The following is a 12,969-nucleotide window of genomic DNA, read 5'->3' as shown; positions in this document are numbered from 1 at the left end:
TTCGCTTCCGCCACCTCCACGGCAACTGGCATCAGCCAGTGGGCCGAGCTGCTGAACCTGCAGGAGGCAGATGGTGATTCCAGCACCAAGTGGAGGTGGATGAACTGGGCAAAGGGCTGATACCCACCCACCTAGGCCCAGCACATCTTGTGGGATGGCCTTGACCCGGGAAACCGTATCTACACGGTGGTCCTTACAGACCCAGGCAGTCCCAGCAGGAAGGACCCCCAGTACAGGGAGTGGCACCACTATGCGGGCTCTGGGCCTGCCAGTGACACTGACCTCCGCTGCTACATCTGGTTGGTGTACCAAGAGTGACAAACCCATCTTCAGCAACAGGTCTGAAGGTAACAGTCTTCCACAAGAAAGACCACCTGGGAGCCCCTGTGGCTTCCATGTCTTACAAGCAGAATGGAATGACTAGGTTTGCAAGATGTACTAGGAGGTGTCTGGGAAGTAGGGGTGCTATGGGGGCCAGTGGTCCTGGAGACCCCTCACAATATTGTCACCAGTGTGCAAAGCAAAATGCTACTTTTTGTCCTCCTTTCCTACCCCCTCATGGGGAGGGCAGAGGACGAGTGAGTCCAGAACCAGGCACAGTGCATTTTTGGAGATGCGTTTTTAGGGTCTTGTCTCTCCCCAGTGAGACCAGTGTGAACAACACTCACCCTGTCTGTTCAATGTCAAATAAAAATAAATAAAATATTAGATCTGACTTACGAAAAAGGACTTTCAGAATCAAGTGATTCCTGACAAGAAAAAAAGAGAGCAAAACTGTCTGTCTTAGTAGTTACTTTTCTACTGCAGTGATAAGACTCAATGAGCAAGGCAGCCTACTGAGAAAGAGCTTATTTGGGGCCAACAGTTTCAGAGGCTATGGCCATTATGGTAGAGGGCATGGAACAGACAGACAGGCAGACAGGCATGGTGCCGGAGCAATAGCTGAGAGGTTATATCACAACTATGAGAAGAAGAGAGATAACTGGGAATGGTGTGGGCTTTAAAACCTCAAAGCCCACCCTCAGTGACACACCTCCTCCAACAAGGCCACACCTCCTAATCCTTCCCAAACAGTTCTACTAGCTAGTGGACAGTTCTTATTTTAACATCTGGAGTTTGGTCATGTTTAAATTGGGGCCTTGTTTGCTTTTATTTGTCCCACAATGGCTAACTAGTTGGTTCTGTAATAAAATGTGGAACCTTTCAAAAAGAGAAAAAAAAACATTCTTTTTTCTATACTAGCCATGAACAAATCATAGTAACCGTTGGTAATTGGAAAGGAAGATGAAGGAGCCCTGGGAAGATAGTGAAGTAAAGATAACATCTCTTTGTGGTGGCTGTTGTGATAGGAATCTCCCTAGGCATTATGGATGCTCAGAGGATGGAATGCTGCCGTGTCTTTGGGGAGAATATGATACCAGGATGGTTTTTTAGAAGATACACTTGTTGAGAGAAAAGGAGGGAGATGAGGGAATGGAGCTGACCTGGCCTTTGACCTCTCTCAGGCAGTGGGTTCATCTCCACATCCTTGTGGATAGATGCGCACCATCTTCACCCAATTCCACCCACTGCCTTCACTGGTGTCAGTTCAAGGTGAGGTGAAGGTCAGTTAGGGGGACAGGGGCTTGTTGGAAGACGTTGCTGGTTGGTCTGAGGTCACAGCCTCCTCCTAGTCTAGCAGTTTATCTCAATAACTCGGTCTCCTGCCCTCCAGCAGAACTTCCTGCTTCTACCTGCTATCTGGAGAACGGTTGCTGGGCCTGGAGGACTGATCTTATCTAAAAGCTGTCTCTAAAACCGGATGCCTGATTCCTCTTTAGCTTGACCCTTGGCACAGATCCTTGGTCTAGGAGCTCTGCTATAGGACCCTACTGCCACATGCTAGGCCTTGTGATAGTGTGCTACTTAATACAAATTAGGGTTTGTCCCCAGGCTCCCCAATCCCATATTCCTTATACTCTGGAATAAAATTGAGCCAGTTCACTGAAATCTCTCTCCTGGACGGCTGTCTCCATTAATGCTCATGGACCAAGTACAAAGCTTTGTGTTACCCTTTCTACCTCTTTCCCCTCTCCATCTCGTGACCAACGGGCTGAGAGGGAACGAGGACCCCATGGTGGTTATGGTCATAAACCATAATCCAAGCACTATGCTCACCCTCTGGGGAAGCTGTCTTCCTAATCAGTTGACTACCGGCTAGAATTAAGAAGGAGATGATAGAGAATTAGTCACAAACAGCTCAGTTGGTGGAACAGAAACAGCAACATCTGCACTCTAGTGCTGGGGTAGGAGGATCCGAGGAGGATGCTGGGGAGGATTCGGGTGCCCTGTCACCTTTAGACTAACAAGCTGAAATATACTAGAACTGGACAAAAGGTGACCTCTGTGGAATGAGGCAGGACAGGGCAAGACTGGGGATTAAAGAAGAACCCGTCTGAAGTGGAGAATTCTGTGGGATACAGGAAGCTGCGTAGAGGTGGGATGTTGTGCATGTGGGGTCTGGAGAACTCCAGAACTGATCCTCCTTGGAAACGATTTGGGTGCCATGATGGCAACCAGTAATGGGTGCCTACAACCTGGAAAATTATATCTACCATCTCAAAGTGATATTTTAAAATTTACCCATCATAAAAACCTTTTCTTAGTTTTACAGGGTGGCTATGATGAATTTTCTAGTCCTTATTGGCTCTACACTTCATTCCACCCAAGCCTGCCCTTTGGCGACAGCTGATTTAACATTCTTGCTGTTTACCCGACTTGGTCATGAACTGCATCTGTGAGGGGAAAAACCAGCCATGGTGCTGCTCTAAGGGAGAGGCCACCAGGCACTGTGCGCCCAGGCCTGGAATCGCCTTCAGATGCCAGCATCCATCCTTCACCCAGCAGACAGAAAAGACCTCGCAGTTAGGGGCTGAGATCAGAGAGTACTGATCTCCAGGGTGTTCAATATGCCCTATAAAATATATGTTTGAAAAATAACGGCGTGTGCAGGCATGTATATAATGCTAAGCATACCCACAGGCCCTAAGCCTCACATTCCATTACAAAATGGACTATGTTTCTGCTTCTTTCTACTAGTTTTACTTGAGTATTTAAAGTGACCATGAACCTCTAAGGTATGTGTATATGAAGTCCCTCCCTGCTCTAAGGCATCATGACCCTTATGGTACTTATTCTGGTACCTCTGTGAGATATATTCTATTATCATGCCCCTTTTTCATTTTTTTGTATGTGTGCTTTGTATATGTGTCTGCATGGTTATATGTGTGGGTACGCATGGGTATGGTTTCAAGTACACATGTGTGTGGGCCCTGAGGCTGTTGTCAGATGTCTTTCTCGGTCACTCTCTACTTGTTTGCTAGGGTCTCTTGCTGAACTCCGAGCTCACTGGTTCTGGTTAGTCTAGCTAGCTAGTTGATTTGGGGATCCTGATTTTTCCCTGTGAGAGCTCAGATCATAGGCAGCTACTCAGCTTTTACATGTGTTCTGGGGCTCCGAACTCCAGTCTCCATGCTTACACAGCGAGTGTTTTATTTACCGAGCCATCTCGCTGGTCCGCACGAAGGAGGCAGCTGTGCGTGGTAGTGTCTGTAAGTCTCGGTAGGTAGAAGCAGGAAGATCAGGAATTCAAGGTCAGCCTCTGCCTCACAGTAAGACAGCAAATTTGATGCTAGCCTGACCCACACTAATCCCTGTTGAAGGGAGAGGAAAGAAAAAGCATGGGGTGGGGCTGGGGCGAGTGAATGAGAAGGAAGAGGAGGGGAGAGCTGAGGCCTGGTGAAATTTGATTATTTGCTCATCCAATATCATACACCGAGGACTTTAGAATCCATGTCCAGCTTCTGATCTGTTAAACACCTTTCCAGACAGTTTCGTTTGGAAACTGGTGGTCGTGTGGCCCTGGGGAGGATTTTGATGCCGACTATGCTCACTACAACTGACCGCCATTCTGAAAGATAATTCACACACTTTACCTGGCAGGCACAGGTTTGACTCCTGACTTTCCACACTTATGCTGAAAAAGCTTTCTATTGCAAAGAAGAGAGACCCATCCCGGTTTGTTTAAATAGGAAAGTTTATTATAAAAACAGACAAAGAAATAAGGGGGAAAAAAGAATTTTTCTACCATTTTTCAGGCCTTCTGGAAACTTTGGCAGGGTAAGAAGTTGGGGACTACCAGTTCCCAGAAGAAGGATTTACTTCCAGCTTTGCTTACAGTGTTAGCAGAATTCATTCTCTTGCGACTGTAAGACCCAGGCCCCCTGATTCCTGTCAGCTGGACCATTAGGCTGTTCTGGGAACCTAGGAGCTGCCCACATGTCTTTCCCCTCAGCGCCACTAACTTTAGCAAGAAGTTTCTAGAATGCATCAATTGGCAAGAGTCCAGGGGAAGGAGATATGGTCACTCCAGTACCTTCGTCACCTCTGCTGTATCCCTTTGATGAGAAGGAAGTCACAGACGCCACTCACACGCGGGACAAGGTTACACATGTACAGGGCCATGAGGGTGAGGACTGTAGACATCATCCTTGCAACTGTTTGCAGCAGTCGTAATGAGCAAACTATGCAGACAGTACAGACAGGAGGTTCTATCCAGTCAGAAGAAATATCACTCCAATAAACCTGTCAACCTCTGTACGCTGAGGTGGATGCTCACACGAGACCAAGGACAGCAGGTGCTCCAGCAGTTCACAGGTAACATGGAGATTGCACAGATGGCCCTGGACGTGCTGGAGATCTGAAATGCCTGGCCACAAGGAGCCACAGCTCAAGCCTGGCTTAGGAAGGAGACTGTGTCCGAGCGTCAGAGGTTAAGGCATCAGGAGAGAACACACCAGGAACACTAACTGAGGTTTGGACCAGCTGGAGGAAGATGAGAGAGGAGTCCTTCTAATTTCTGGGGCGCACTCCTGAAATCAAAGAAATCATTCACACATTCATATATATCCTACTGGAGCTTCCGCTGCCCGTGCCATATGAAGGTACCAAGTACGTCTCCTTGACTTCAATTTAGCCCATATGCACATCTATGCCATGTGGATCTGCATGTGTCTTCAAGTGTGGGACGGAGGGAGGGGGGGTCATACCTGTCCAGTAAGTCACTGGCATCCTGGGAGAGAAAAGGTGACAATCACAGTCAGTTACTGTGTTCTTGCCACTGAATGCCCATCCTAGCTCACGCTTGAAGGTCAGTCTGCATGCCACCACGAAAGCTGGCGGGCATAACCCCTTTCTTCTGCTCCTCATTCTGTGGTATCATGGTGTGGCCCTTAGAAGCCTCTCTCAACACACACAAACACATACACACCCCAATCATCACATATCCTGGGAACACGTCCCCTTACACCTCCCAGAAAGGACCTGCTGGCAGGCTGTTTACTAATCCAAGAATCCCTCCCTGAATTTGGGGGTGCCGTAGGAAGTACACCTTCAGAGTTCTGGCATCCAATTCCTTGGCCATCCTTTCCAGTCCAGAAACCAGGATGCTGAGCTGTGCTACTGCTTCAGAGAAGTGAAAGATCCTGACCGCCTCCGCTGGCTGGCCCTCTTGGTGGTCCAGACGATGCTGTGGTGGGGCCTTCAGCTGTTCTGTGGTTTGATCTTGGCTCTGCAACTCAGCTCCTGGCCTGTAGCTCCCCCAATCCACCTGAAACCACAGAAGAGGAGCTACCCTGAGACTTGGTGATAGAGCCCCTGGATCTCTAAGCACTGAACAGCCAGGTGGGAATATTGACCTTTATTCCTCTTCCTTCGTGTTCTTACCTCACCAGCCATTGTACTGCAGAAGCAATAGGACTCTTCACAAAGCACCTCCCTTCCCACCTCACGGTGCCCAGCACATCTACAGATAATAGGTCCTGCCATAGCGCAACACACACACACACACACACACTCACACACGTATGCACTCACACACACACACACACTCACACACACACACGTATGCACTCACACACACACACGCACGCACGCACACATGCACACACACTCACACACACGCATACACTCACACACACACGCACACACGCACGCACGCACACACACACATGCACACACACGCACTCACACACACACAGAGACACACACACGCACGCACACACACACACACACTCACACGCACGCACACGGGTGTGCACACAGCTCAGCTATGTTCTTTTGGTGTCTGCCTTTAACCCCGTAAGTGAGGAGAGAGCTCACCCAAGTGAGCGAGATAGAAAAGTGTGCTTGTCAAGGACAAGATGTGTTGTGATTTTCAACTCTCTTAATTCTCACCACGTACCTGGGAGAACAGGTGTTTTTCCTTAAGAAGAAAGATGTATGGAGTTCAGAAGGTTCACACATCCCAAGTCATTCTGTTCACCAATCTCAGAGTCAAGCCCCAAACCCCGGTTTTCAGCCTACATGACCATAATTCCACAGCAGGCTGCTCCAGGAACAGTTGTCCACAACAAAAGGAGAGGTCCTTCCGGACTCTAGACCATCTGTGGGACTGAGCCACTCACCTGTGAAGCATGCAGCATCTCCCCTTCCTGAGCTTTCAGCCGTTGAAGTTCCCCCAGGTCCTTTCTGAGCTTTCTGCTTCTGCGGGTGAGTCTTTCCTAGAGACAGACACAGGTGTTGTCAACTGGAGGGTGAGGCAGTATCTCAGGGAAGCTACGGGCAGAATGCTGTTCACTTTTAACCCCAGCAGCTGGACCTCAGAGTTTGAGGCCAGTGTGGTCTACACAGTGAGTTCCAGGTCAGCCAGTACTATGTACTGACACCTGTTTCAGAAAACAAAACAAAACAATTTCTGGGGCATGGCTCAGCAGTTAAGAGGTGTTGCTGGCCTTCAGGAGACCTGAATTCGGTTCCCAGCACCCACACTGGGCAGCTCACAACTGCTGTACCTCCAGTTTTAGGGATCCCAGCACCCTCCTCTTTTCTGACTTTCAAAGACACACACACACACACAATGCCAATAACTCTAAATGCATGAGACAAGATTGGGATAGTGCAGTTGTCTTATTCAGCATGTTTAAAATGATTAAGATAGAATCCTCTGTTTTTACAAACATATTTAAATAGTTATTTTTATTTTTAATTACGTGTATGAGTGTGCGTTTGTGTGTGGATATATGTGGTATCCAAGGAGCCCAGAAAAGGCACCAGATCCCATGGAGAGAGAGTTGTGAGCCCCCTGCTGTGGGTGCTGAGAACCAAACTCAGGTCTTCTGAAAGAGCAATACTCCTCTTAACCACCAAACCTCTAAGCCCTGCGCGCTCTGTGTGTGTGTGGTGTGTGTGTGTGTGCGCGCGTGTGTGTGTTGTTGTTGTTTCAGGGGTTCACTATATGCCCCTGTGAGTCTAGGATTCAGAGGTCTGTCTGCCTCTGCCTCCAGGTGCTGGGGCTAAAGACGTGCAGCACCATACAAACTATTACTTTGTATATTAACATAAGAGAGTAACTAAAGCAGTTTTAAACAGGCTGATTATAAATCTTCTAAACGTAACCGCACTTCTCTGGGCTTAGCTTCTCCATCTGCTCCCCACACCCAGTCTTGGTCCTGGTGCAGCTCCCTTCCCATTAGGCCCCGGTTGATCACACTAAGAAGGCCACCTGCTGGTATTCTAAGATCATAAATACTGTAGCTCTTTCAGTTGCTTCTCTGCCTTCCTAACACGTGTAGCTGGTTTTGTTTGTCATCAGCTCTCTTACGTATGTGCAGCAGACACTCACTGTTTTCCTTACATGAGCAAATATTCTTATTTATTTTTCTACACTTCCTCTTATTACTTAAATACGGACTTGGAGTCAGTAGTCATGAATCACCTTTGTATTTCCTCCCAATGCCTGGTGTGACACTTTACAGAGAGTACAGGCTGAGTCAGTCTCTCTCCTGAGTCACGGCGGTGGGAAGCCCTCCCCCTGTAAGACTCTGCACTTAGTAGGTACAGAACGCAGTAGACCATCACCCTTCCAGCTTCCTGAATCATTCTCTCCATTCAGTTCCGACTTAGTCTCCCTCATTTCTCTTTCCAGATAATGACAATGTCTTTTAAAGGCCAACCATCTGAAAGATTTTGGAAATTTACCCTTCAGGACTGAGGAAGTAGTTCAGTGATAGAACATTTGTTTGGCGTGTATGAGGTCCTGGGTTCAAACCTCAACACCACAAAGAAAAAAAGCAGAGAGAGAAAATCCAGCCTCCATTATTGATAGGAAGGCCTGACAGGGAAACAGGTACAGGACAGTTGGGGGTGCAGGGTGTGTGTGGGGTCAGCTTTGGCTTCTATCACAGCATCCTTGAAACTTCAAGTGCTTAAACTTTCTATCTGCCCGGCCACAGTGATTCTCATTCACAGACATTAATATGCAGATCTGGCTGAGAACAGAAATAGACAGAAGCCAAGTGACTGCTGACTGTAGGTGCTTGCTCATGACTTCTGAAGCAGAGGGGCTCGAGGTGTTAGGGAGTGGGATCCTAGGGCTGAGGATGCAGCCACAGGGTGAAGGCATCAGGCCAGGATGAGTGAGGCCACTCAACGGGAGACTTCGGCATGACAAGAGCTCGTTTCCTCATGACATCACGAGGAAATCTCAGAACTGTTCCATTTAACATCCCCAGATGCCACAGGATTCTCTAGCAGATTAGCTGGGGCAGAAGGCATGCCTTTGACTCATTCATCTTCAGAACAACTGGCAAGAAAATGCCAGGGGTGGGGTGGAGGTACAGCTGAGGGGAAGAACACATCCTCGCATACGTGAGGCCTTGAGTTCAAACCCTACCACTGTTTTTAAAAAATAGTTTTGAAAGAAAGGAAGAAAAAAGAAAGGACTAATGTTTGGAAAGAGGAAGATGCAGCCTAGCAAGAAGTTTTGGATGGCGGGGAAACAATGGGAAAAGAAAAGTTAAGTGTGGGACTGTGTATCTGTAATTCCCGCACTCAGCAGGCTAAGGCAGGAGGATTGCATCAATTATAACTAGTGCTAACTGGGACTACAGATTATGATCCTCAAGAAACACAAACCACGGGATTGGAGAGATAGATCGGTGGTTAAGAGCACTGGCAGCTCCTGCCCAGGACCAGGGACCCACGTGGCAGTTTGTTATTGCCTGTAACTCTAGTTCCAGGGAATCCAACGACCTCTTCAGGCCTCCCTGGGTATTATGCATGTGAAACACATATATTCATGTGTACACATAAAATAAAATATTTTTTTTAAAAAAAGAAAAAAACAACTCTGCTTGCCCATATTAACAATGTACAATTCTTAAGGTGGTTTAACCAGGTGATTCTGGTGGCATCAGCCTGCAATTTTAGTTACTCTGGGGGCTTGCAGCATGGGAATCAAAAGTAAGATTTGGTCTTAAAATAAAAAGTAAAAAGGAACACTGTATATTAGCATAGCAGGCTTGCCTTGCATATGCAAGACCTTAGGTTCAATCTTTTTCCTTAGAACTATGAGAGGAAGAAGGGGGAGGGAGAGAGGAAGAAGCAAAGGGAGGAGGAAGATGAGAAGGGAGAGGAGGAACGTTGGCACACCGGCAGAAACATACAGAGTAATAGGACAGGGCAGGATCTGCATGGCACCTTCAGTAAAAGGTAGTGGGGCAATTTACTATAGCTTAGAGAAGGCAAAGTTAGTTTTTGATCTTACATTTTCACCAAAATATCTTGGGTATTTCAACTTTTCCAGAATACATGCTAAAAGATATCATCATTATATCCCATGTAACCTAAAAACAATACCTGAGTATAGCCCAGTCTCCTAACCTGTGATTATTCACAGAATTGGACAGAATGCAGTTGTCGAAAGATGTTCAGGAGATCTGGATGGACTAATGGAAAAAGTGGGAAAATGTCCAAAACATATTTTTAGATAATTAAAAACAAGATATAGTTTTGAAAAAAGGAGGGAGCCAGAAAGATGACTCAGTGGGTAAAGGCACTTGCCACCAAGACTGGCAACCCACGGGTACAGGGAGAGAACTGACTTCACAAAGTTCTGGCCGCCATGTGCATTCCAGGGCACACCCCCACCACATCGCGTGTGCATACAAAAATAGATAAAACATAGAGTGCTTTACACACTTACTGTTGTACTTTTCTAACTACTGGGAATTGAATCCATGGCTTCATCTATGCCAGGCAGAGACTCCTCCACTGAGCTAAATGTCTAGCATCTGTCCGTCTGTCTGTCTCTCTCTCTATGGTGTGTGTGTAGGTGTGTTTTAAAGAGAACATTCAAACACACAGTTTTTCTGGAAGGATAGAATAAAAGAAATCTAATGCAGGCTATCACTGATGACAGGATGAGGAAAGATAGGAAGAAAGATTCATTATCATTTTGTTACATTTATTTATTTGGAAGGGGGCACACCATGGATCTTGTGTGGAGGTTAGGGGACAGTCGGTGGGAGCCATTCCCATCCTACCATGAAGGTTCCAGAGTCGAATTCAGAGTAAAGCTTCACGGCAGTCTCCTTTCCCCTCAACTAACTCTTATCCCAGAGGAAAGATTTTTAGTTTTGCTACTTAATCTTCAGGTGTCACCTGAATTTATTGTCAAAAGTGTGGATCAATTTTAGAAAAAAAAAAGAAAGCAAGAAACAACAATAATAACCAGTAAAGGAAGGAGAGGGGGCAAGGGCATCATGTTTTCAGATTTCAAATCTTTGAAAGGTAGCTGTTAGCACGGATAAATCTTGATTGCACGTCCAGACTGGGTTCTAGAGCCATCCACCCAGGGAACCGTATCATCTTGGTCCAGAAGGGGTTCTTGTTATCTAGTACAGAATCTATCTATACAGCTGCAGCAAACACAGTGCCCATGCTTCCTAGGACTTTGCCATCACAATGGCAGGATTACCTAGATAGACACACAGAGCCCTGGAAACCCTGGTATTAACAGTGAGGACACAGAAACAAAGACCAGGGCTTCACGCTGGTTGATGAAGAAGACTCAAAGGAAGGTGTCAGTCACAGCCTCTGTGAGAAGCTAGGCTTAGAAGCAGTAACTCATGGAGCCAGTGGCAGGGGCAGGTGGGGGTGGCACAGCCTTACCTTGTAGTGGCTGATGGCATTTTCAATGGAGAGCTCAGCATGAGTCTGGTGTTCGGGGGACTTGAGACATTCCACACACAGGAGATGTCTGCTTGCCTCACAGAACATGCACACCCTCTTCTGGTGGCTGAAGCAGATATAACCATCCCCGAGGACCCCCTCAGAGTAGGGCTTCCTGCAGACTGGGCAGCTGAGGACCCCAGAGACTGAGGCCTTATCCATGTACTGGGTCAGGCACATTCGGCAGAAGAGGTGGCCGCAGTCTGTCCTCACAGCCTCCTTCACAGGATCCAGGCAGATGGGACAGATGTCCTCCTCATTGTCCTTGTACAGAGGAACCATGGCCCCCACTTCACCAGCCCCTCTACTGGGTCATTTGCAGGCCAGAGAGTCCCAGATGAGAGGGCTCCTTGAAGCTGATCTGAGCAGGAGAAAATGGACTCAGACCTGGACTTCAGGTCCACCCTGGATCAGAGAGGCCAGAGCCTGGGCTGTAAGAAACACAACCTAGCAGGAATTTCAGAAACAGTTCAGTGTTTTCTAAACTTAAAGTTAGTCATTATTTCTCATATGCCTCGAGGAAGCAGGTGACCCAAACTCCAAATCTGTTTTGCAAGTTTTCTGTGGAATCTTTTTACAGTTCAAAGCTAAATTTTAGGCCATGGTGTCATGGCCAGAAGTAAACTATCATGGACAAGCTGACATTCTTCTCTGCTGTGTGGCTGATGAGAACTCAATAAGAGATTTATGTGTCCCTCCTATATGTTACTCTATAGGGCTCACTGCTGTTGCTGGTATCACCAACCACTTAAGGTGGAACCTTGTGATCAAGTCTTTATTAACCACCAAGTTTTCCAAGACTTCAGTATGTCAAGATGAAAGAGAAAGAGAACAGGAGAGAGACACACACACAGATACAGAGAGAGACAGACACATACAGAGAGAGAGAGAGAGACAGACAGACAGAGCATTTAATAGTATTTGAGGCTACATTGTCCCTTTCTTTCAAACACCTTCCAAGGTTGACCCAAAGAAGGAATTGCCTCCTCTTCCCTCTTCCTGTCTGAGCCCTCCCCAAAATAGCTCTCTTACTATCCTACCTCAAATTTCTTCTTTTCAACTTCAGGTCATTTTCTTGGTCTCTAGACCGAGGGAGAAGGCCAGCAGAAGAGTGGATCTTCTTCAGTTATGCCAGCTATATATAGATACACGTCAGTAGAACTGGAGAGAAGGTGAAAAGACTCATCCCGAGTTAGCCCAGAATTATCAGGAAAAGGAAAATACACCCATGAGCAGGGCTCACCCAGCAGCGACATGGACTTTGCTGCAGGGTGTGGCGTATTTGCTTACAGGAAGAGGAAAGTCCTGATGCCTTTAACGCAAAACTCACAGGACTTGAGAAATGCCTTACAGAACGAGCCCCAAGAACCCCACATGAGGAACCAGGAGTTCTGGTGGTGTCACAGGACCGTGACACCTGGGTGAGGCTGGGGACAGTGATATCATTGTCCTTAATGGTCTCAGCTTCAACAGTGGCGGTGCCCAGGGTACCACTAGGTATTTGTTTCTCTTATTGTTGTAACCTGAGGGAGGAAGGGCTTATTCGGGTTTACAGTTTGATGTTACTGTCCATGGCGGAGAAAACAAGGAGGCAGCAGTGGCTGGAAACTGTGGCGGCAGCAGCCTGAGGCTGTAGCCCACACCTGGATGGGTCATGAAACTGAGATACCAGTGGTGCCCAGCCTGCTTTCTCCAGAGCCCTTTCCCTTTTAGTCTGGGTTCCCAGCTCAGGGAACAATGACACCCACTTGAGTGTAGGTCTTCTCCCGTCAGTCATTAGAGTCTCTCTGGAAACACTGTATCCACACACACAAAGGTGTTCTTCAATGATGCCCTAGGCAGTTCTACACCCCACCCCTG

The 12,969-nt window shown here is 47.3% G+C and overlaps 1 protein-coding gene across 1 annotated transcript; it reads right to left on the bottom strand.

Annotated features, from left to right (window-relative positions):
• Positions 1-4,652: 4,652 nt before the first annotated feature.
• Trim40 (tripartite motif containing 40) lies at positions 4,653-12,358 on the bottom strand. Its single transcript, XM_075978759.1, has 6 exons — positions 12,150-12,358; positions 11,050-11,556; positions 6,504-6,599; positions 5,429-5,647; positions 5,088-5,110; positions 4,653-4,910 (listed from the first exon to the last, which is right to left on the bottom strand). The coding sequence occupies exons 2-6, from the start codon at positions 11,389-11,391 to the stop codon at positions 4,844-4,846; spliced, it is 747 nt and encodes a 248-aa protein (XP_075834874.1). The 5' UTR covers positions 11,392-11,556; positions 12,150-12,358; the 3' UTR covers positions 4,653-4,843.
• Between the last annotated feature and the right edge of the window lie 611 nt (positions 12,359-12,969).

This window comes from Microtus pennsylvanicus, chromosome 7, assembly GCF_037038515.1.
Source record: "Microtus pennsylvanicus isolate mMicPen1 chromosome 7, mMicPen1.hap1, whole genome shotgun sequence".
In the NCBI taxonomy this organism is placed as follows: Eukaryota; Metazoa; Chordata; class Mammalia; order Rodentia; family Cricetidae; genus Microtus; species Microtus pennsylvanicus.
The sequence above is the reverse complement of the archived record's forward strand: the minus strand, read 5'-3'. Positions and strand labels throughout refer to the sequence as shown.